This window comes from Panthera leo, chromosome B3 (genome assembly GCF_018350215.1).
Source record: "Panthera leo isolate Ple1 chromosome B3, P.leo_Ple1_pat1.1, whole genome shotgun sequence".
NCBI lineage: Eukaryota > Metazoa > Chordata > Mammalia > Carnivora > Felidae > Panthera > Panthera leo.
In genome coordinates this window covers 47,334,998-47,360,039 of record NC_056684.1, presented here as the reverse complement: position 1 = coordinate 47,360,039, position 25,042 = coordinate 47,334,998, and the positions used below count along the sequence as shown (strand labels likewise).

General features: G+C 34.4%; 1 protein-coding gene and 1 long non-coding RNA gene across 12 annotated transcripts in view; one reads left to right on the top strand and one right to left on the bottom strand.

Moving 5' to 3' along the window:
- The window catches only part of TCF12 (transcription factor 12), a 376,270-nt gene that overhangs the window by 159,128 nt on the left and 192,100 nt on the right, over nucleotides 1-25,042 (top strand). Inside the window, exon 2 of one of the 11 annotated variants that reach the window (XM_042941930.1) lies at nucleotides 7,629-7,690. The exons of the other annotated variants lie outside the window; for them this stretch is intronic. Within the exon in view, the coding sequence (XP_042797864.1) occupies nucleotides 7,643-7,690 (48 nt within the window). The 5' untranslated portion in view covers nucleotides 7,629-7,642. The remainder of the gene's footprint in view (nucleotides 1-7,628; nucleotides 7,691-25,042) is intronic. 11 annotated transcript variants of the gene reach the window in all.
- LOC122221996 lies at nucleotides 5,659-10,725 on the bottom strand. The gene is made up of 3 exons (XR_006203570.1): nucleotides 10,594-10,725; nucleotides 9,876-10,038; nucleotides 5,659-5,925 (listed from the first exon to the last, which is right to left on the bottom strand). It is a non-coding gene; the product is annotated as an uncharacterized LOC122221996 (long non-coding RNA).

The window sequence follows — 25,042 nt, the reverse complement described above, 5'->3', positions numbered from 1 at the left end:
TGGCTGTAGCCTATGTTTAATTTATTTTAAATACTTTGGGAAAAATAGGATAGTCATGGAGAATTATGAATAATTATTAAAGAGACAATTAAACATGGTTTTAGTGTTTCCCTTTTGGAATCTGTGATGAGAAAGCTGGGTTGTAGTGTAAAGAGTACTGTTGTGGGTATCACAAGACTTGGATTTACTATCCTCTCTCCTGTGTAATCCTTGGGCACCTTATTTTAACCTTGCGGCTAGTTAAACTGATTGTCCAAATATTCTTCTACCTTTAGAAGTTTTTGATTCTTTAAATACCATTGTGAGTAGGAAAGGTAGGTTTCCTGTTTAGATTGTGAAGTATGGATTTTATATAGTGGAGAACAAAATACTATTTATTGGATTATTTTCTTTCAAAGGCTTGAGTTACTGTGTGATAACTTATTTCTTAAAATGTATTAAATGGTGCCTTTGTACCTTATGTGTACTTTCCTTTTAGACTTTCAATTTTGTTGTACTTGAGTACTAAATAAGATTCTAGGAGAAGAGAACATAATAGTACATCCAAAGTTTTACGTATTTCATGATCGTGAAATTAAGTTTGCCTCTAGAGATGGACTTCAAAGTTACTCTTACTTTTCTTTTTGCTATTTGCTACGCTATGTTGAATGTATATTGTGTGCATTGCAAAGTTAAATTGATTTTATAGTAAATTAGTTTTCTGTTTAAAAACCCAAGATTAATATTTAAATATTCCCAATCTACCATGCAACCATATATATATATAGTATATATAAATATATATGTTATATAGATAGCATATATGTATCTATATATACTATATATATAAGTGTGTATATATATATACCCTTTATTTTGTTCTCATTGAAATCCATTCTTCCACTAACTTTGCTTCTTCTATCCTGGTCATGATTTTGAACCTAAAATGGTTTATCTAGTTAAGTTATGTTTTATTTATAATTTTGAACAATTTAATTCTCTCCTGAAATCTTTTCACCAAGGAAAGACATTTATGGTTATCTTAGAAGCTGTCTTCAATACACTTTTAATAGGAAGTTTATGAACTTTTTGGGTTTTATCATTAAACCCCATCTACCAAGTTGACTATTTTTTTCATAATCATAAACATAGATATAATTTTGTTAATAAGAGTCTCAGTTTACCAAAATACTTTATTCCACTGAGTATCATAGTCTGTTGAGTTTTTTTAAATTCAGAAGTAAATACTGATATTGGCTAAAAACCAATTTTGATACTTTGTAAAATCATTAACAAGTCAATTTAAACTTTAATGAAATTTGCAAGTATTTTGTAGAAATTCTGCTAGTGAAATGTATTTAGACTTTGCCATATTGTATAAATAATACATTTCCATCACAGCAGGTTGTATCATTTAAAAAATAATTTGATTTTACAATACTGATAGGAAAAAAATTTATTTTACTTTTTGTAAAGCTTGAAACATAGTAGGCTACAATAAAAAGTATGTAAAAACTGCAGAATGAGTGGTTTGGTGGAGTCATAAAGCATATGCTTATAGTTTAGTTGGATTGAGCTGAGTTCTCCATCCTCCATGCCTCCACTAAAACTATAAGGGAGAAATAATCATGTTTTGCATTACTGTAAAAACATATTTGGTACATGAACTCTGTTAATAGTTCTCTACTCATGTATCATAACTATGCATTTTACCGTACAAGATGGGCTACACAAAATCACATAGGTTGAACTTAGTATCTATTTAATACCTTTTTAAGGGGAATATTTGCTTTGTACACTTTTTGCCTTATAGGTACTTACTTTAAATCTAACGAAGATGGCATTTTGCTCTAGTAACCTTGATGCCTAAGTGAGCTCTACCAGAGTTGTATGGTTAAGAGGCCACAAACTTCTCAAAAGTGTACTTAGTCTTATACATGTTCTTTCTGAAGTAGGAAAAGCCAGCAGAGCTCCTGTCTGCCCATTTTTCCCAAACCCACAAGAAAAGTAGCTTCACAGTATATAGGTGATTTACCAAGTTTATGGTTATCAGAACCTGCCATAGCACATCATTCAATAGAGTATTTTTATTAGGTAGAGACAAAAATAAATGCATGTACCTATTAGTGGTTGTAGAAGAAATGGTAGACATGGTCAGTATTCTTAGGAAATGTGGAGATGACACATGTCTGAGACACTCATAGGGAAGTAAGAGCATTTGTGGCATGTACTTCAAACCTCTTCACTTTTGTTAGTCCTGGTTTCTGCGTTGTTGACCTACTGTTCACCTCTGCAGAACATAACACACAACTGAACAGATAAAAGCATCATCATGATGTGAATAACACTTTCATTTTTAGAAATATGTGAAAAGTGGTGATAGAGGTTAAGGCACCAGAGATTGAAAGGAGTGATTAAGATCTCAAATAGTTTAGATCTGGGCAAGAGGTATAGTTAATGAGTTTTTTCCCCGCCCTCCCTTAGTTTTTATCCTTTCCTACAAACAAATGTTATCTGTATTTGACATTGCAGCAGGGATAAAAGCCAGAGAATACCATGATTTTTGTTATTTACCACCATGTTAATGATTTATTCTAGTTTTAGATTCCCCCCCCCCCCCCTTCTTTAGAAGGCAGTGGTCAAGAACACAGACCCTGGAGCCAGAGTACCTGGATATGAATTCCAGCTCTGCCACTTACTACCTGTATGATTCTGGACAACTTACTTAAATTCGCTTTACCTCAGTTTACTCGTTGGTGAATTGGGGATAATTACTTTATAAGGCTGTCATAAGGATTAAATGTATGTAAAACTATGGTTAAATTAGATAAATCTATATAAAGTGGTTAGATCAGTGTCTGGTACATAGTGACTGCTATGTAAGTGTTGAGTTTAATACTATGTATATCAGAATTTATTAACTAGATCTATATGTAATAATTTAAATGAATGAATACATTTGCAGATGTGCTGCATTCTAAGTGTAATGAATAAGAATTACTTGCTGATTCTGTCATGCTTAATATACTTCCTTTAGATTTGTAAAACACATAAAATCAATTTCCTTTCCCCTTCAGTTATCTGTTTCTTTCTTTGGGAAAGGAGAAGTCTTGTGACAAACTTAGATATAAAAGTTTTACTCTGTCCGGTATAATGCTTTTTACATCATGGATTTCTATCAGTATTTGCTGAATACTTGGGGAAGATTGGGGAAGAATTCTTAGATTTACTAGATTAATTGTGTTTGGAGATCGAGGAGAAAAGAATCAAAGTTGATTTATGGTGGTGAATCTAAAAGTCGATGGTGGTGGTATTAATGGTAAATAGGCCTCCTCTCTCCTATGCTTACAAAGTATTATCCTGATTGATGATACTACTTAGTAAAGCATTTAAGATCACCGACTCTGGAGAATTGTATTCTGTGACCTTGGATAAGTTACCAAGTCATTTTGAGCCTCAGAGTTCTCATCTCTAAAATTATGATAATTTTACACATACCTTGTAGGGTTTGAGTAAAGATGAAACCTGATAAAAGCTATGAAGTATTTCATTTCATTTATTTATTCAATAAATGAGAGCTGCTACTACTATAATTATCATCATTATTATCTCCAAATATCTAATATTTCATGTTCATTTTCATGGTCATATTTCCTGATGTACAAATTCCATTTCTAAAATGTTGTGTGATCATTTTAGTTGATGAAAATTCCAAGGGGCCCCTGTCATCTTGGTTTTCCTGCCCTTGTAGCTCTGTTACCCAACTTAGGCCAAGCTTTAAGTACTGAGGTATAATTGGGGTTTGCACCCTGGAGTTATGACAGGGCTCACAGGAAAGGGGAGAAGTCTTCTTGTTGACAGTATTTCCTAAAAAACAGAGTTTTTGATTCCTCAGTTTAAAAAGTAAAAGATATCATCCTTTGCACTGCTGGTGGGAATGCAAGCTGGTGCAGGCACTCTGGAAAACAGTATGGAGATTCCCCCAAAAATTAAAAATAGAACTACCTTACAACCCAGCAATTTCACTACTAAGTATTTATCCAAAGGATACAGTTGTGCTGTTTCAAAGATGCACATGCACCCCAATGTTTTATAGCAGTGCTATCAACAATAGGCAAAGTATGGAAAGAGCCCAGATGTCCATTGACAGATGAATGGATAAAGGAGATGTGTGTATGTATATATATGTGTGTATATATATGTATACACACACACACACACACACACACACACACACACATACAATGGAGTATTACTTGACAATCAAAAAGAATGAAATCTTGCCGTTTGCAACTACATGGATGGAACTAGGAGGTATTATGTTAAGCAAAATTAGCCAGTCAGAGAAAGACAAATATCAGATGCCTTCACTCATATGAGGAATTTAAGATACAAAACACATGAATATAAGGGAAGGGAAGCAAAAATAATACAAAAACAAGGAGGAGGACAAAACAGAAGAGACTCTTAAGTACAGAGAACAAACTGAGGGTTGCTGGAGGCGTTGTGGGAAGGGGGATGGGCTAAATGAGTAAGGGGCATTAGGGAAGACACTTGTTGGGATGAGCACTGGGTGTGCTACATAGGGGATGAATCCCTGAATCTACTCCTGAAGCCATTATAGCAATATGCTAACTATCTTAGATGTAAATTAATAAATAAGTAAATGAAAAAAAAAGTAAAAGAGATCAGTGGTAGGTAACCGCTAATAGTAATTATGTTTATAAGTACCAGCAGTGACCAGCAGTTGGCATTTTAATTTTGTGCATTTTTCAGGTACTGTATAATCTATTTTGGTAGTAATTTGGGGGGAGAGAAGCAATATTCAATTGCATAGAGTTTGAGTGCTTATTTTTCCCAATTGCTAAATTTCTACCGTGGTTTTCCCTTCTCTTTATAAATATGGTTTGCAGAGTGAAACAGTTGTGTCTGTATTGCTCTTCCTTTCCTTCCCATTTTGCAGCATCCTAGAATTTCAAAACTAGAAAGTGTGCTAGCTATTTATATCTATTCCTTTTATTTCATAGATGAGGAAACTGAGAGAGTTTGAGATTTGGCCAGGTTGAGATATGTGCTGTTGATTCAAAATACACACAAGATTTGGCTAGACAGTTTGCCTGGTTAATGATAGACTCTGGCCTAGAACTCAGATATACCAAATATTATACAGTTACCTTTTAACTCCTTTACCTTAGCGTTTCCCAAGTCAAAAAAGAACTAACTGTCTTAAATTTTTTGCCATATACCGAATGAAGGGGAGAAAAGAGGAGAAACGTGAAAAGAGGATCTGTAATTGATATTTCAAAAGAAGACACGGGACATGATAGAACAAAAAAGAAAGTTTGCTAGCCAGCATAGTATATTGTGAGGTAGACTAGCATAGAATTTAAGTGCTTGAACATTGAAATCAAGTTGTGTGGGTTCTATTTCTGGTGCTTCTTCTTCCTAGTTGTGTGACTCTGGGCAAATTATTTCTCTTTGCCTCAAACTTTTTTTCTTTTTCCTTTTTCCTTTGCCCATTGATAGAGGGAGGTGGTACTAATAATAACTACCTTGGTAAAGTTCCGGACTTAGGCCTATTCATGGAGAAAGGGAAAACCAGTTATGTGGTAATGAGTTGGCTTTAAAATACTAGGTTTAGCAGCTGTTTATGATTCAGCACAAAATAATTTCAGACTTCTAATTAAGAAATAAATAGTATGTTTTGAGATCTTTCATTTTAATACATACTCTGACATCTGTACCTGTTATAATGAGGTAGAATGAAGGTTCATTTTATTAAAAAAACACCAGCAGTGGTCATTTCTCAGACGATTTGTCAGGAATACACATGGATGGCAGCCTGATGATCCAGGTCAGGTAGAAAATGAATACGAGAGTTGCTGTAGCCTTTTAAGGAGTTGCTCTAGTCTTCGAAGACTCATACTCAAAGCCATAGATTGGGTACTTTGGATAAGGGAAACAAAAAAAAGTAAAAATTCAACTGAAATAGACATACAGCTTGCAGATTCTGTGGAAACTAAAATGAGTCCATAAGGTTATCCGGATGAGTTTAATGATACCGGTCTAGCTACTCCTGGGCCATTCCCACCTGATGCAGCTAAAGAGATCTTTAATTTTGCTTAGTGCTCTCTTCTTAGCAGGTATTCATTATCTTTTCATTCATGTGGACGAGCTTGGCAAACAGCCGCTATATGGTTTGATGGATAACAAGTTGGAGATAAGACCCTCAGTTCCCCTCATGTGCTATCTATATATAATTCACAGAGGTCATTCTTACCCTAGGAAGGGTTATACTGGCTGGAGTTCTGGGAGAGCCTAAGGTATAGTTCATTTACATTTGACAGTAGAGGCCTTGGGAATATCTAGGGGTGGAGAGAACCTGTAGTTTTCTTCTCCCAGTAGAGCACAGTGGCATGAGAGCTACCCTTGTGAATAAGGATAATGATGTTGCCTCTCTGCTCTTAAGAAACTTGTTCTTACTCTGGTCCCCATTTTTAAGATGCTGAGATTTGTGAATGCATTTAGTTTATGCATCATTAAAAATGAATAGTCTGTTAGTTCATCTTAGAGTTCAGGAGCTATGGTTAGAAATACAGGTCATATTTATCTGAAGAGTTAATTATGAAACTTTAACTCTTTTCAGGCAGCAGTGAAGAAGGATTAGGCAGCAAATAGATAATTATCAAGTTAATTTCACTGATTACTGTGGGATTACAGGAGATGGAAAGATTACTTTGGGTCATCAGGAAAGAGTAAAGGGGAGGTGTTTGAGTAGGATATTATAGGACAGACAGTATTTGTATGAATAAGATTAGAAGGAAGACAACTTTCCAGAAATGTGGAATGATGGGACCACAAGTGTAGAAACCTCAAAATTACAAAATTCAGTAAAGAATAAATGATCTTGGAATCATAGGTAAATAGTGTGATAAGGCAGCTAACTTTTCTGTTCAAGAAATGTAGTGTATCCTTTGGGGAGTAGAGGGCCAATTAAAAATAAATTTTTATGCAGGGAATGACACAACGGGTTTTATAAAGATCAGTATATTGTGGTATGAGGAATGGATCCAAAGTGAAAGAGTGAAGAGTACTAGGATGATCGGGTAAGATGTTATTACACAGACCTATTTGCAGTGAAATTAAACTTAGAGTAGGATGATAGGGTCAAGATCACAAAATAATTGAAAATGGAGAGATGTCTCAAAGGAGAAAAAAAACTGACACATTTGGTGACTGAGGAAGATTGAAAATCATACAGATTAACTCACCCCGCAGGATGATGACTCCTGAATTAAACTCCATGTGTTTTGTTCAGGCTTTGACAAGTTAGCTGTGGTTGTGTTCTACAACTACCAGATTGTTTGATTTTGATAAATAGTTTCCCTTATAAGTGGAATAGATGTAGCTGTGTGAATAAAATACTTTTTACTCATTGTCCTCCTTTGACAGCTTTGATGGGTAATAAAGTTTAGTGTTACTTTTTCTTGTTTAGAGTAGATATTTTCTCTAGATTATTTACGGTTTGCTAATGTTTTTATTTTTGAAGGGAAAAATGGTGTAGGTTTTATAGCTTCTGCGAGTTCAAATGCAATAATTAGAAAGGACACACAAATTTTGAAATAGTATTTTATGCCTCTTGATCTCAGGTACAAAACAGGAGATGAAGCAGTTAAATAGCAAAGCAAGACAGGAGGGACAGAGAATTAAAGTAAGTGTTTTCTATATATTGCATCTATGTTCCCATTAATCTCTGTTTTGTTATGTAACTGCTCCTTCTGAATGTTCTGAATGTGAAGAAAAACTATGGGTAAGAAAAGGGTGTAATTTAAAGTTAGGTTTAAATAAACCCATGAGGGAAAGTGTTGTTGGTTACTCTTTGTATTCAAAACATACAAACCTGCCTATAACTTGTAATCTTAGTTCTTAGATAAGGAAAAAATTGGGTTAGGATGATATAAGCTCCTTTAAATCTCTTGCTAGCAGATATTTAAAATGAAAGAAATCACACAGCTATTAGGTTGTCTATTTTTCCATTTCAAGCTAGGCAGATCTTCTGGGTTTTTGTTTTTGTTTTTGTTTTTCTTTCAATTTAGCCATTCTTCCAGGGACAGTGTCCATTCAGATGCTGTCACATAGCTTTGGAACCAGCCTTTGTCAGTTTCTTACCTCACTGTAAGTTTCACTTAACTTTGCATGCTTATGAAATTGCATCTTTATCAGGACCGATCCTTTACAATTCTCTCTTTTTTTTTTAATCTTCTCGTTGTTTAGTCTTTAGTAAAAGTCAAAACATTAATCTTTGAATATCTCTTATGTCCCTTTTTGTAAAATTGTTGAGGTTTTACTTCTGGCAGCTTTTTAAAATTATTTTTTTTATAGACTTACATATTTCTTATTCGTAAGAACAGGATGGAGGATAGATTCTGGCTGAATACCTTTCTAGGTCTACTTAGCCTATCTTAAAAAAATTTTTTCTTGAGTCCACACCCAAATGGCTGTGGGCTTGGGCTCAGTACCTTGAGATCAAGAGTCGTGCTCTCCACCAACTGAGCCAGCCAGGCACCCCAGCCTATTTTTATTAATAGCAATAATCATAACTAACATTTATGACAACATTGTTTAAAACCTTTCACATGTTCCCTATTTTAAGTTTTATATCAGCTTTTCAAGAAGGCATTTTAAATCCTGTCCATTTCAGAAGTGAGGAGATTGAAGTTCAGAGAAGGTGGATAAATTACCAGATATTAAACATGACTCTATATTACTGTCCCTTTCTACCATATCAAGTTGGCAAAGTATAAAAGAGACCCCAAAACAGTTGTTATTTCTCCTTGTCCAGGACTTTAATGAAAGATACTCTAGAAGTTGTAAGATGATTATACTGTCATTATTTCTTATAGAAATATTATTTACATTTTATACTTAAAAAAAATATATAAGCCACAGAATAAATTAGGTAAATTTGCTTCCTGGTTTCACCACTATATTTGACCTTGGAAAAGATAAGATACTTCATTTCTGAGCCTCGGATTTCTCATCTGCAAAGAGATTTATCTTGTAACAAGTGCATGAAAATTAAATACAGGAAATTTTATAAATCATAATATCTGGAATTTATTAAGTAGTCTATAAGAGTTCCTCTTTTTACATCCAGTCTTACAAAAAATTATGCATCCATTCTGATACAAAACCATGTAGGAATTTTACAAGTCCCAGATGCTCCTTAGGCAGCAGTTTTGAATTCCTGGAGTATGTCTTGAACAAGATGAGGAACTTGTTGCAGGTTTTAAATGACCAACAAGAGGTTCTTATAAGTAAATTGTTCACAAAATTGAAATGATTGGAAAGGTTTATTGCATTATACATCTTGCTATTTAGAGATGATTGGGGGGGAAAATTGGGCAACCTAGATTTGACAGAATGTAGATTCTTCAGTTCCTCAAATTTGTTTGAAAGGATATCTACTTCACAGGATGGTTAATGAGACCTCAGTGAGCTTATTTATATCAAAAGCTTAGCGTGATCAATTAATGTTAGTTCCTTTTGTGATATACTTTTGTCATATATTCTAATAACATTTTTATTTCGACAATAACAAACTTAGAGTGCTTTGCTTCAGTGTATTGAACTGATGCTTAATCCTTTATACTACCAAATGAAGTAATTATTTTAACGTGGTTTTATATCACAGTCATTGTGCTACTTTTTGCATGAAGTAGATAGACTCTCTTCTCGGTGTTTAATGTAAATTATTTGGTGATTAGCAAGAAGATATCAACTGTTCTTTACCAAATATTTTCTCTGCATCGGTGATACCGTTACATCTCGTTGAGTTTATAGTTTTCTGAGCTCTTGCTCTGTAAATATTATTCTTGATTTCCCACTAACCTTACCTTACTCTCTTAGATCACTTTTAGTATCTTTCTTCCCAATTTGAAATTTTGTAGTCTTCTTTGGGCTTAAACTCTTCTTTCTGTGCTGTTCACATGGAATCCTTTTTTCTCTTAGTTCTTTCATTTATGCAGCATTTATTGAGATTTTACAATTTTCTGGTCACTAGAATTAGGTAAGCAAAACAAAAATGATCAGTCCATATTATCTGGAAAAAAGGAGTGTTCAGTCTCTTGAAAAACATCATAATACTATTGAATGATAAAAGTTATGATAATGATGGCCCAGGGAGAGTAGAAGCAGAGAAATAGAAGCAACACTTGGTTATGAAACCTCTAGGGCAAATCAATTGAAAATGGTAATCTGTTGTAAAATACAAAGAACAAAGGACTTAAGCCTGGAGACTTCTCCCATTAGACAAGCATACTTGGTCAAAAGAGTTACTTATTCTGGACATTAGTTCCTAATATGTAAAGCAAAAATTTTCAACAAGATCGTGGTTTCTCAAACTGTGCTTAATAGGATATTAATAAATGTGTAAAAACAGAGCTCCATAGTCCAATATATTTATGTATTATTGGGTTAAACAAAATTGGACTTCTTTGTTGTTAGATTTCTCAGTTTTTAATAAATTATTGCAAGTTATAAATCCTTAAGAAAGGAATAGAATATACTTTTTACAGTTTTTTCCCCACCGTAGAATCTTTCTGTATTACTTACAAATGAAGTTTGACTGCCAGTTAATAGTCTCAAGAAATAGTACATAAGCTGACTTGTATGTTCAACCATTCATCTAGAGCTGTGACCCATTGTGACTTCATTTTGTATAAGGTGTGAAGTGAGGGTTGAAAGTGATTTTTTTTTTTTTTTTTTTTTTTTTTTTTGCATAAAGCTATCCAGTTTTGGTACCACCATTTGTTGAAAAGATTATCTTCCCCCATTGAATTCTCTTGTTGTCTCTGTTAAAGTCAATTGACCATGTGTGTGAGAATCAATTTCTGAACTCTGTTCTGGTCTACTGATTTTTCAAAATCTTTACACCAATGCTGTACCATCTTGATTACCGTTCCTTTAAAATAAATCCTCCTATCAGATAGTGTTGTAAGCCCTCCAATCTTGTTATTTGTTTCCAAATTGTTTTATAAATCCTAGGCAGTTTACATATAAATTGAAAATTTTTAAACCAGTATATCCGTTTCTACAATTTTTTTCTCAGATTTTGATTGTGTTGAATTTATAGATCATTTTAAGGAGAATTGATACCTTAACAAAGTAGGGTCTTCTGATCCATGAATATAGCATATCTCTCTCTTTAGTTCTTTAATTTCTTTAAGTAATGTGTTATAGTTTTCAGTGAACACATTTTACACATCTTTAGTTTCTCTTTCATAATTTTTAATGGTATTATAATTTTATTTCAATCTCTGGGTGTTCATATCTTGCATAAGACTACAATACATTTTTGTATATTGATCTTGTATCCTGCACCTTGGTAAACTCACTAGCTGTGGTAGCTTTTTTTGTACATGCTGGAGGATTTTCTATTTGGATAGTATGTCATCCATGAATAATGAGAGTAACTTTTTCCTTTCCAATCTGGATTTCATTCCTCTTAATGAATTGGTTATGATTTCTGGTACAGTTTTTAATAGAAATAGAGTGGATAGCTTTGCCTTGTCCTTGATGTTGGGTAAACAGTCAGTGTTTCACCATTAAGTATGATGTTAGCTATAAGTTTCATTGATGTGATCTGTTAGATTGATGACATTCCCTTCTATTCCAAATATGTTGAGAGTATTTATCAAAAATGGATTTTGGGGGGCGCCTGGGTGGCTCAGTCGGTTAGGCGGCCGACCTCAGCTCAGGTCATGATCTCGCGGTCCGTGAGTTCGAGCCCTGCGTCGGGCTCTGGGCTGACAGCTCAGAGCCTGGAGCCTGTTTCGGATTCTGTGTCTCCCTCTCTCTGACCCTCCCCCATTCATGCTCTGTCTCTCTCTGTCTCAAAAATAAATAAACGTTAAAAAAAATGGATTTTGGATTATATGGAGTGTTTTTTCCACATTTGTTGAGAATATCTTGATTGTTACTCTGGGAATTATAGTAATTACTGTTTTAAATTCTTAACAAACTTTGCATTCCTGAGAGAAATAGCACTGCACTATGATATATTATGCCTTTTACATGTTCCTGAATTCAGTTTGCTAAAATGTTAAGAATTTTTATATACTTTGTAAGTGTTTATTTATTTATTTTGAGAGAAAGAGCTCATGAACAGGGGATGGGCAGAGGGAGAGGGAGAGAGAGAAAATCTCAAGCAGGCTGCTTGGTGTCAGCACAGAGCCCAATGCGGGGCTTGATCCCATGACCTCGTGACCTGAGCCAAAACGTAGAGTGACACTTAACCACTGAGCCACCCAGGCACCCCAAGAATTTTTATATTTGAGTAATACTGATCTGTAGGATTTTTTTTTCTTGTACTATCTTTGTCAGAATTTGGTATCATTATAATATTGGCCTCAAAAATGACAGGTATCTTTTGGAGGAATTTGTGTAGCATTGGTATTATTTCTTCTTAAATATTTGGTAGTTAAGATATGTGGGCCCAGAGTTTTCTTTTGGCAATGATTTTTAATTGCAATTTCAATTTTATGAATAAAGGGACTATTTAAGTTACTTATTTTTTCTTCAGTGAGCTTTATTTGTGTATTTTAGAAATATGTCCATTTGTCTACTTTATCAAATAGTTGAATTTATAGGCATAAAATTGTTCATAATATTTCTTTGTTATCTTTTAAATATTTGTATTAGTCATCTTTTGATCTATACACAAAGTACCACAAATTTAGTGGCTTAACATAGCACACATTTATTGTCTCAGCTTCTATTTATGACGATTTTGGCATAGCTTAGCTGGGTCCTCTGGTCTAGTCGCTTACAATGCTGTAAGCAAGATATTGGTCAGAACTGGGGTCCCATATGAAAGACCTGTTGGGGAACAATCTGCTTCCAAGCTCATATGTGTTTTGGCAGGCTCAGTTCTTCGATCTGTTGAACTGAAGGTCACAGTTCCCTGTTGGCTCTTGGCTTGAAACTGCCTCCATAGGTATCTTGCCACCTGGGCCTTATGGCAGCTTAGTTCATTGAAGATAGCAAGGGAGAAGGTCTGCTAGCAAGATAGAAGACACATTATGGAGCCTAATCATAGAAATGACATCACCTCACTTTTGCCACATTCTTTTGGTTAGAAGCAAATCAGTAGGCCAGCTCACACTTCTGGGGAATTGTTTATTTAGGGATGTCAATACTAGAAAACAGAGACCATCTTAGAGTCTATCTGGCACAATATTTGTAGAATCTGTAGTTAGAATCCCTACTTCATTCCTGATATGGGTAAATTGATTCCTCTTTTTTTTTTTTTTTTTTGTTTTTTTTTTTTGATGAATATGGCTAGAGGCTTATTTTACTGATATTCTCAAAGAACTAGTTTTTTTGTTTCACTGATTTTCTCTGTTGTTTTTCTGTTTTCAATATGTTTGACTTCTATTATTCTTACCTTTATTTTGAATTTAATTTGCTCTTTGTTTTCTAGTTTCTTAAGGTGTAAGATGAGGTTGTTGATTTGAAGCCTTTTATCTTTTCTAACACATATTTAGTGCTATAAATTTTCCTCTGACTTTGGTGTTACCTGCGTCCTACAGTTTTTGCTATGTTGTGTTTTCATTTCATTCAGTTCAAAATACTTCATAATTTTCCTATTAATTTCTTCTTTGACTCATGGGTTACTTACAAGTGTATTGTTTAATTTTGAAATATTTGGGGATTCTTTAGTGGTATTTTTATTATTGATAATTAATTTCATTGTGATCACAGAACATGCAGTAGTCCTTTGTGTAGGTCCATTTTTTAGGTGGTGTTATTTTCTTACGATTCAAAAACATTTTTAACATTCCTCTTGTGAGGGTCTGGTGCTGATGAAGTTTTTCATTTTCTGTATTTTTGAAATATTCTTTATTATTTATTTATTTATTTATTTATTTTTTGCTAGGTATAGAGTTCTGAGTGGAGATATCCCCCTCTTCCCTAACCCCCTCTGCAATCCTAGGATTCACTTTGTTTGTTTCCCCTGTCAGGGGTCAGTATCCTGCGCTGCCCATGTGCAATGTCTCAGAACTGCTGTTTAGTTTTTTGATTGTTTCAAGTGTGAGGGTTAATCTGGTCTCTGTTATTCTATCCTGTTTGGAAGTAGAAGTAGAAATGGAGTTTTCAGCTCACCTGATCTGATAAGCACCATGGATTTGCTTTATAGGGCAGCAAATTCAGAGTGAATGGAGAAATGAAGACTGCACTATCAGATTTTTCTGCAGAAGACTGAAAGCTGGTTCAGTCAAGAAATCCTTGTAATTTTGACTATATTTGCTATTGTGTAGTTCCTTTCTATACTATCAACTGTCTCCAAATATTTGACTACTGATATTTTGTAATCAGAAGACAAAAATCTGTTCTTTAATAAAATTAAGTAACTGCCATCAGCTAGCTATGTGATGTTAGGCATGCCCCTTGAATTCTCTGAATCTTTTTCGTTTTCCTGTGAAATGAGCCCTCTATTTTATTCAGAGTGTTTACAAGGTTAAAACTATTTTTTACTACGAAAATACTCTTTGCCATTTCAGTCTTATTCTTTGTACTGTGGGGTTTCCAAATGTACCTGATAATATGCTGATGTCTTTGCCCTGAGTTCTTGTGTATTTAATTTCTCAGGTTTGGTTTCTAATATAGTAAATATCACTTGAGTCATAAACAAACATAAACAAAATTTTTTTGGGATTCTCAATATTTTTTTTAATGTGTATTTATTTTTGAGAGAGAGAGAGAGAGGGAGGGAGGGAGGGACAGGCTGAGAGAGGGAGACACAGAATCTGAAGCAGGCTCCAGGCTCTGAGCTGTCAGCACACAGCCTGACATAGGGCTCAAACTCAAAAACCTCAGGAGCATGACCTAAGCCAAAGTCGGATGCTTAACTGGCTGAGCCACCCAGGCGTCCCTCAATATTTTTTAAGACAAAATATTTTTATACAACAGGTCCTGAGACTGAAGGGATTCTGAGAATTTGAAAATGGCTTGCCTAATGGAAATTATTCTCTTTTTAAGTGTATACTTTGTTGCCAGATTTCTTGGTACTGGAAATGAAAAATCTAGTGACTAACATGAACTCATCTGCTGTCATAGTTCCCATGTTTAAATCAGTTCTCTACCATTCTCGGAGTCTGAGAAAATTAAATTCTGTAAGACAAAATTTCCTCATTTTTGAGATAGGGAAAATAAGATATCTATATAAAGATAGTTTAAATTAATTGATATACTACAAGAAAGCCTTTAACACAATGGTGGCACATAGAATGCATGCAGTAAAAGTTAGCTGTGATGAACATGAAGCCACCAGAGTGTGTTTGTTGACATTTTTGTTTTCTGGTTATCAACATGTTTCATTATGCATTAGGGCATTTTTAGCAAATCTTAATGCTATTTCTTCTGCCTGCCTGAGAGTGCTCATTCAGCTTTGATGTTCTCATCTGAAGTTTTGCTGGTATATGTTACCATCTTCTATCCTTAGTCAGCCCAGGAGGTTTAACTTGGAAGTTGGCACACTGGCTTGAGCATCATTTAAAATGTTACTGGTCATGCCATCTTGCCCATTAGATTATTAGGGAGTCTGAGAATACTTCTCAAACCTTTGGAAGCTATACTGTGACATACCTTAGGCCCAGGCCTCATGCAAATTACTCAATTTATTAAAATATTTTTAGGTATTGTTTTTCTTTTCTAAATTGTGAACTCCTTGAAGTGAAAGACTTTTATTCATTCTTGTATCCAGGCACCTAGCATAGTGTCTGATAAATTATTGGCAGGAATACTTAGGTATGCATATGCATTGTCATACTTTCATATGCACAGTTTAATCTCTTTAATTTTGTAAGTAACTAGATTAAAATGATATGAAAGACAGGTAAAAGAGGTAGGCTGTAGGGAAGAGGAAGATGAGAAGGAAGTCTTCCAAGAGCAGGAAAGACAAAAGGAGAGGCGCTCACAGAAGTGTTGATAAACACACTTCATGGCATCTAGGTTAGAGATTGATAGTATATGCTGAAAACATAAGAACTCAAAGCAGAGAGCAGGAAAAAAAAAGAAAATCAAGTTCAGTTATAGCTGTATAAATAAAATCATCATATTTGATCAAGTAAATGATAATTCATTTTGTGCCACTGTTAGTCTTATTATTTAAGTGGTACATCTCCCAGTCTCTCTTAGGAGGTTTATAAAAAAAAAGACTGGTAATACTGTGAACTACTGTTGATTATCAAAGGAATTCTGGTCTCCTGATTTTCTAAGTATCTGAAAAGTTTGTATTATGTGCAAATATAGTTAACTAGTATCATATTTTTGTAAGTATCTGAAAATATAGTAAAACAGTATCAGTTTGGACTGCATGTCTCATTTACAGTATGATTTTACCTTTAAAGAAGTAACTCTTGTTATTTTTACTTTTATAATATTTTTTTAAATTTTTTTTAACGTTTATTTATTTTTGAGATAGACAGAGACAGAGCATGAACGGGGGAGGGTCAGAGAGAAGGAGACACAGAATCTGAAACAGGCTCCAGGCTCTGAGCTGTCAGCACAGAGCCCGACGTGGGGCTCGAACTCACGGACTGTGAAATCATGACCTGAGCCGAAGTCGGCCGCTTAACCGACTGAGCCACCCAGGCGCCCCCATTTTTACTTTTAATTGTGTATATTAGTATTCTTTTTTAAAGTGTTATTTATTTATTTATTTATTTATTTATTTATTTATTTATTTATTTATTTATTTTTGTGAGAGAGCACGAACAGGGGAGGGGCAGAGAGACAAGGAAAAAGAGGATCCCAAGCAGGCTCCGTGCTGTCAGTGCAGAGCCTGACATTGGGTTCAATCCCACAACTGTGAGACCTTGATCTGAGTCAAAATCAAGAGTTGGGCACTTAACTGATAGAGCCACCTAGGTGCCCTGCCAAAAGTATTCTAATAAAGTAATACCACTTAATCTTGCCTTGCCAATTTCATTTAATTGGATAAGTAGAATGTACATACACACATCCGAGTGAAGTTTCCCTCTGATAATGGATCTGATATCTATTTGTGTGGTTGTTTACTAAATGAAGTTGCTGGTTTATGTTATCATATTGTATGAAGAATACTATCTTTGTATAATAGAATAGCCATGGAGTGAGATATGTCTCCTGAGAAGCATTCAAAAACCCTTTATGGACAGAACAATAGATTCTACTTCTCATACTTCCTCTAGGGTACATGGTTTTTAGAATAGAGAAAGGGTGAAACTACTTTTGTTACATTAATTTTTTTCTTCTTTTTTAATGAATTCACTTAAGTTCGTTAAATATATGATATGAGTGAGCTAAGATATCTGGACACATGAATAGCCACAAAAATCCTGCTTTTAGTGATTTTAAAAAGTTAGTTTGCCCATATTCAGATCTTGTATGTGTTCCTCAAACTGATAAGTGAGTACTCCCCCAGGAGTCATTCCTTAGCAGGATGTTGGAGTTATTGAGAGGCCTTCTGGGTTAGGCAGCTGATGGAGAAGGAGATAGCTTCATTTACTGATATGTAAAACAAAGTCTGCCAAGCATGCAAAAATGAGTGATGGGTCTTCTGTTACAAAAGGACCATGAAAATGGGAGAGGTCATGTATTTAGAGTCTAATTCCATTGATGTTGTCAGCAATAAATGCTAACCAAAAAGAGAAAAGTTTGTTAAATACATCTTTGAAATATTATTAACATATTGATGGGAAGCAGTGATTCTAAAGCTGCACATGTGTCCTGTTTACAAATATAACTTTAAAATGCTTTCCTAAACTAAAAAAAATTAGAAGCTTTCTCAAATGTTAGTGCTTTGTCAAATTTAAAAATTCTAAAAGTTAAAAATGAGGAATTTTACAAAAACCAAGAAAAATTTGATGAACTCTTTCACTAACCTACTCATTTAATGTAGAAGTCTCAGGGCACCTGGGTGGCTCAGTCAGTTAAACATCTGACTTCAGCCCAGGTCATGATCTCATGGTTCATGAGTTTGAGCCTTGCATTGGGCTCTGCGCTCCCAGCTTGGAGCCTGCTTTGGATTCATTCATATTCTCTCTCTCTCTCTCTCTCTCTCTCTCTCTCTCTCTCTCTCCCTCTCCCCCCTTTCCCTGCTCAAGTCTGTCTCTTTCTCAAAAATAAATAAACATTTTTAAAAATTTAATATACAAGTCTCTGCTAAGAGGATCATTTTTAGTTTTCAGAAGCCCATTTATCATTCATCTCTAAAAGTTAGGTTTTGTATAACAGATATAGTCACAGAGTAGTTGCACCTACCTCACTTATCTGATGGTGATGCTTTTCTGTTTGTTTGTTTGTTTGTTTTTTTAAGAAAGTCCTAACATTTTAGCTGCTGAGAACTCTGCAAGAGAAACTATAAATCAGGAATCAGGAACACTGTCTTCCTCCAGTACTAGGTAGAAGTAAAGTTTTCTCTCTTTGGCAGAGTATCTATATGGCACCTGTGGTACTTTAGCTAGGTACCTACCAGGAATTCCAGAGATCCAGGAACTGAAGAAGGGCATAATGGGTCTTTTTCTTAAAAGTCCTTTTGCATTCATTTGCTATGCCTGGGTAGCTTCAGTTCTGCAGAGTAAGTAACCAATTCTCTAAGGAAGATGAGGTGCCTCCTCTGACACTTTCTCTGGGTGAGCCTCAGTTGAAGTTGGATTTAAGCTCTAACCCTAAAGATTCCTACCTCTGTAGGAGATACATATATTTGTTGCTGTTGTTGTTGCAATATTCGGTGCCATTCAGATAAAATGCCTTAGTTTGTTGAAACAGAGTTACATAGCCTTTCTCTAGAGTTTTTGCCCCATTTCCTTATAATTGGCATGTCATCATAAACTCCATCTTACATGGGGACACTCAGCTGCTGGTCCTGGCATATAAATTTGCTTCTAGGTTTGTTGGGGCCTCTGTTTACTTTTTCACCAGGAACTATCTCAGCATCATTTGAAGGTTGCTACAATTTATTCCCACTTTGGGCAAGGGGAGTATTCTATAAGAGGAATGAATGAATGTACTTGATATCCACTTACCAAAGGAAATTTTTCCATTTCCCATTTTGTTTGCTTTTTCTCCATCAGAATCCACAGGTTCACAAATTCTCAAAAGCTCTTATGACTGCCTCTGCTATTTCAAATACCACTTGCCTAGTTGGGTGTTAATTTTTTTTTGTTTTGTTGTTGTTGCATGTTCCAGGCTTAATTCCTTTATCACTTGTGAATTACTGTTTGAACACATACTTTTCATTTTGTGTGGCTCTAGCCTGTCATTGAGCCATTTAATTCACAATAATTCTAAGGAGGAACAGTTATTACTAGAGAGGCAACATTGCACGGTGGGCTCTGGAGTCAGACTGCTTGGGTTCAGACCCATTCTGCTACTTACTGTTGGATATCATGTGGATTATGTAAATTTTCTGCACACATTTTCTTATCCATGTAATGGGAATAGTAGTTCATGAGGTTGTGAGGATTAAGTGAGTAAAGCCTTTAACTCATGTTCTGGCAAATAGTATCATCAAATCTATGCTACTATGGTTGGCATAGGAAACCTTAAATTAGTTAGACTGAGTAAAAACTTCATGTGTATTCCTACAAGGAATCCCTGATCTTTCATCTGTGTCTTATTTACTTTTACCTTCAGGGAGATAAATCTAGGCCACGGATTTCCTACCCATATAAGCCAAGTTGTCAAAAGAACATTCTTTCACTGTTAAACTTTTAATTCAGGCTTACCCTTAAATATGAGTGGCTTTAGTTTAGGAGCAGGAAATGGCTGGTTCATGGTCAGTATCACCGTAGCTGACAAGAGAATTCAAAAGTATTGTCCTATGGATATTACTAGGATATACATTATTCTTTCAATCATGTCTGTTAGGCTTGTGGGGTCATAATCTAACAATCAACATCAGTCAACACTGTTACGTGGCTATAACAGCCTATTCGCTGAGCATCAAGACCTGATACTTGCAACAAACTAAAAATATTATTGTATTTCTGTCAAGTTTTGCTTGATCAACACCTGGAATAGTGGATGCAGTTTTATTTATAGAACCTTAAGATAAACTAAGGAGCCTAGAGAAGAGTAACTCATTTAACAAATGTGGTCTTGAATATTTATTATAGCAAAGGACTGCCTTTTAACCCAGGACAGACTGTTTTAGATAAGAAAAAAACTATGTAATTGAACTAATAAGTAAACACAATAAGTAATTGCGATTCCTTTGCTTTTTGCCATCTGGGAAGTCCATCACAAATTACATACAACTTTTAAGTAGACTTGGGAAGCTTTCTTTCCATAAGTTAGGGCTGTCTATTAGAACTTCATGATTCAGTATAAAATTGGAGACTTTTTTCTTAAATGAACGTATTTCTATCCTACAGAACAGTTTGGTAAGGTCTAGTAAACTTGAAGGTGTGCATACTCCTAGAGAAAATTTCACATAAATTTCCATGTTATATGCTAAAGTGTTTATGGTAGCCTTATCTTTAATAGGGGGAAATGGGAAATCCAAATACCATTGAAAGGAGAATGGATAGATAAAGTGTGGTATGTTTATAAATTGAATATTATATAGTACCAGCATGTCTATACCAGTACTACATTTTTTCAGCATGTCAGTCTTACATATTGAATGTTAAGTGAGAAAGAAAAAAAGTATACTGTTTAGATAACATTTTAAAACATGCGGAATGGTGCTATATATTATTTCAGGAATATGCATATATAATAGAAGTATTAAGTAATGCCTGAAAGTGTTAAAAAGACAAATTTAGGGTATTGTTTACTTTGGAGGGGAATTTGAGGCAATTCCATAGGGGTTCAAGCTATATTAGCAATGTTTTATTTGTTAAATTGTGGATACAAAGCTATTTGTTACATACATTTTTATATGTGTAAACTAGTTTAGAAACATTTAAAAATTGTAAGAAAATGTCCAAATTTTGTTGATTTTGCATCTCAGTTGAGATAACATAGGGATCTTTTTTTCCTACAAAGTGGATGCTATTTCTGTACAATTATCAATTTTCTACAATGGGAGTATGGTACTTTAATCATGTTACAGGAAAAAAACTGAGAAACTATATATTTTTTAGGAAGCAATAAATGGTTTTCATAGAAATTTTAGAAAATATAGGCAAGAAAATTTAAGACTCTTTCTTAAGTTTTTTATTTATTTTTGAGAAGGAGAGAGTGCAGGGAAGAGGCAGAGAGAGTGAGAGAGAGTATCCCAATCAGGCTCCACGCTGTCAGCACAGAGCCCTGTGCAGGGCTTGAACTCACAAATCATGAGACCATGACATGAGCCAAAATCTAGAGTCAGATGCTTAACTGACTGAGCCACCTAAAACTCTTAATACATACAATTTTTCTAGTCGTTTTCTTATAAATTTTATAGAGGTTAAAAAAAGTTAGTCTAGGGGTGCCTAGGTGGCTCAGTCAGTTGGGTGTCCGACTTCAGCTCAGATCATAATCTCATGGTCCATGAGTTCGAGCTGCGTCGGGCTCTGTGCTGTCAGTTCAGAGCGTGGAGCCTGCTTTGGATTCTGTGTCTCCCTCTCTCTCTGCCCCTCCCCCACTCACGCTCTGTCTCTGTCAAAAAATGAATAAATGTTAAAAAAAAATTAAAAAAAGTTAGTTTATATACGAATTGATTTTTGCTTTTTATTTTTCTCACCTTGTAAAATAAACATTTATCATTTAACAAAATTTAACATATAGAAGCGGTGTTTTAAAACTGTTTAAAGGAAGTCTGGGTGGCCAGAGTTGTGGGATTGAGCCCTACTCTGGGCTCCTCGCTGAGCATGGGGCCTGTTTAAGATTCTCTCTCTCCCTTTGCCTTTCTCCTGCGCGCGCGCGCTCTCTCTCTCTCTCAAATAAAAGATAACAAAAATAAGTAAAAAAAAGTTATTTAAAAATATGTTATTGCATTGAATGTCAGAACATTGTTTTGCTCATTTCCTTCTTGCAATTAGTTATTGCTTCTTAATGAATGGGTTTTAATAAAGTTATTTGTTCCTAGGTTTATTTGAATTGATTTCACAAATAGCAAATATTTAAAAATATTTATTGAGCAGTTATTATATGCTTAGTCTTAATCTGTTGACATGCAGTAGTAGAAGATAAAAGCTTTATAAAATGTGTAAAATCTGAGACTTTTTTTGCAGTAGATCGCCATTTTAACACTTTTATCTACTTTTCCCTGGTTATATATAGTATGTGAAAGGGACAATGAAAGAATTGGTTTTAAAAATGTGAACTTTTTAGAACTTAATGAAGTGCTAATGGTAAGAGGAGAAGAAATAAAATGAGCTAATATTATTTTGCCATGTACCAGGTTCCATGATTTACAAGATAATACGGACTAGTTCTTCTCAAACTTTAATTTGCATATGAATCCCCTGAAAGTCCTTTGAAAATGTAGACTGTGAGTTTTTAAGTCTCAGATGCACTTAGAGGTTCTGCATTTAAACAGTCTCACAAAACTGCCAGTACTGCTATTCTAGGCCCACATTTTTAGTACCAAGGATATAGACTAGTGCTTCTCAAACTATCTGTGGAGGACTACCTTTAAAAAAATATATTATCTAATACATCATAGGCTAATACCTTTTGAAAATGCAAAAAGGATATATAGGAAGAAAAGTGGGGAAAATTATGTATTTAATGTGAATGTAATCTTTTTTCTTTTTATTGAGATATAACTGATACATATTAGTTTCCAAGTATATACCTAATTATTTGTTGTGTATATATATTGCAAAATGATCACGGCAACAAGTCTCCATAACCACACATAGTTACAAAATTGTTTTTCCCATGAGAACTTTTAAGATTCCCTCCTAGCAACTTTCAAATATACAATACAGTATTGTTAACCGTAGTCAAAATGCTATATGTTACATCCCCAGACCTATTTATTTGATAACTGGAAGATTGTACCTTTTGCTCCCTTCACTCATATCTCCCATACGCTGTCTCTGCCTCTGGTAGCCACCAGTTTGTTCTCTGTAATTATGAACTTGGTTTTTGTTTTGTTTTGTTTTGTTTTGTTTTGTTGTAAGGTTACACATCAATGGGATCATACAGTATTTGTCTTTCTCTGTTTGACCTATTTTACTTAGCATAATGCCCTTAAGGTCCATCTATGTTGTTGCACATGGAAAAATTTCCTTCCTTTTTACAACTAAAGAATATTCCACTGTGTGTGTATGTGTGTGTTTACTCACCTGTTTCTTTATTCTTCTATCAGTGGACCCTTAGATTGCTTCCATGTCTTGGCTTGTAAATAATGCTGCAGTGAACATGGGGATTCATCGTGTTTTTGTTTTCTTCAAATAAATACCCAGAAGTGGAATTGCTATATCATATGGTATTTCTAGTTGTAATTTTTTGAGGAACCTCCATACTGTTTTCTATAGTGGCTGTACCAATTCACACTCCCACTAAAAGTGCATGAGAGGTTTACTTTTTCTTCACATCCTCGCCAGCACTTGTTATTTCTTGTCTTTCTGAAGATAGCCATTTTGAACAGGTATAAGGTGATACCCTATTGTGGTTTTGATTTACATTTTCCTGATTAGTGATGTTGATTACCATTTCATGTGCCTTCTGACATCTGTAGATCTGCTTTGGAAAAATGTATTCAGATTCTTTGCACATTTTTTAAATCAGATCATTTGGGGTTATTTTGCTATTAAGTTGTATGAGCTCTTCCCCCCCCCCCCCCTTTTATTGTAGTTGACCTACAACCGTTACATTAATGTCAGGTGTACAACATAGTGATTTGACAAGTTTTTGTTATGCTGTGCTCACAAGGGTAGCTACCATCTGTCACCATAGAAGACTTGTATGAGTTTTTTATATACTTTGTATATTAACCCCTTATCAGATACATGATTTGCACATATTATAATCCATAGGTTGGGATGGGATTTTCATTTTGTTAATGGTTTTACTTTGCTGTGCAGAAGCTTTTTAGTTTAATGTAGTCCCATTGGCTTATTTTTGCTTTTTGTTACCTTTGCTTTTGTTGTCAAACCCCAAAAAATCATCACCAAGAATGATGTCAAGGAGGTTACCTGTTATACTTTCAGCTAAGAGTTTTATGGTTTTAGGCTTTTATGTTCTTTAATCCATTTTGAGTTAATTTTGTAATCTTTTAATAAATACTTTTTAAGTGTAAAGTCAGGATGTTAGTTTAGGAATAAACTAAATTAACAGATGTCCTAAAAATGTTACATATGTTATACTGTATTTTATAGTATAATTTTTTAAGATTGATAATTTTCTAATTGAGTTTACTTTTCACTGTTTTTTAAATTTTTGTTCTAAATGGAGCATCCGTTTCTGAACTGAAAGGAACTAACAGTCTCTATAAGTTTGGCTAGTTACTGAGAAGCAGCCAAAATCTAAACATTAGAAACCATCGACAGAATAGTATACTTCTTGTCTGGCATTACTGTCTGTAGTTTTGGGGAGAACCACATAATATGTGGGGCTAAAACAAACAAACAAAATGAGTGGAATTCCTCTATGTAAGTATTGTTTTTCTGTATTCTTTCAAACATCAGTCGTTGGTGCTGCTTATTTATAATCTTACAAACTAATGTAATAGTACTCAATGACATTTTGCCATTGAATTTTTTATAGAAAATAGTTACAGTACATATGGGTTAATAATTTTTTGACAAAGTAATTTATTTTACATTCTTTTGTACTTGTAGTGAAAAGATGTTCTTCACTTTTTCTGTTTCACGTGTTCATGGATTTATGATTTTGATATAGTCATTGGTGGAGAAATTAACTTTAAAAACCTGTCAGGAGGATGGTAATTAAGAATTTAGAATTGAAAAACCTAGAAGATGTAGACCTATAATATGGAAAAAGTTTTCTAGAATTAACTCTCTGAAAACCACCAAAACAAGATTTGCTCATCTTTTTTGAACTTAATATCAAGGAATTTAACAACAACTTTAAGGAGCAAGTCTTTTTTTATGTAACATAGAATAATGGTACAGAATAA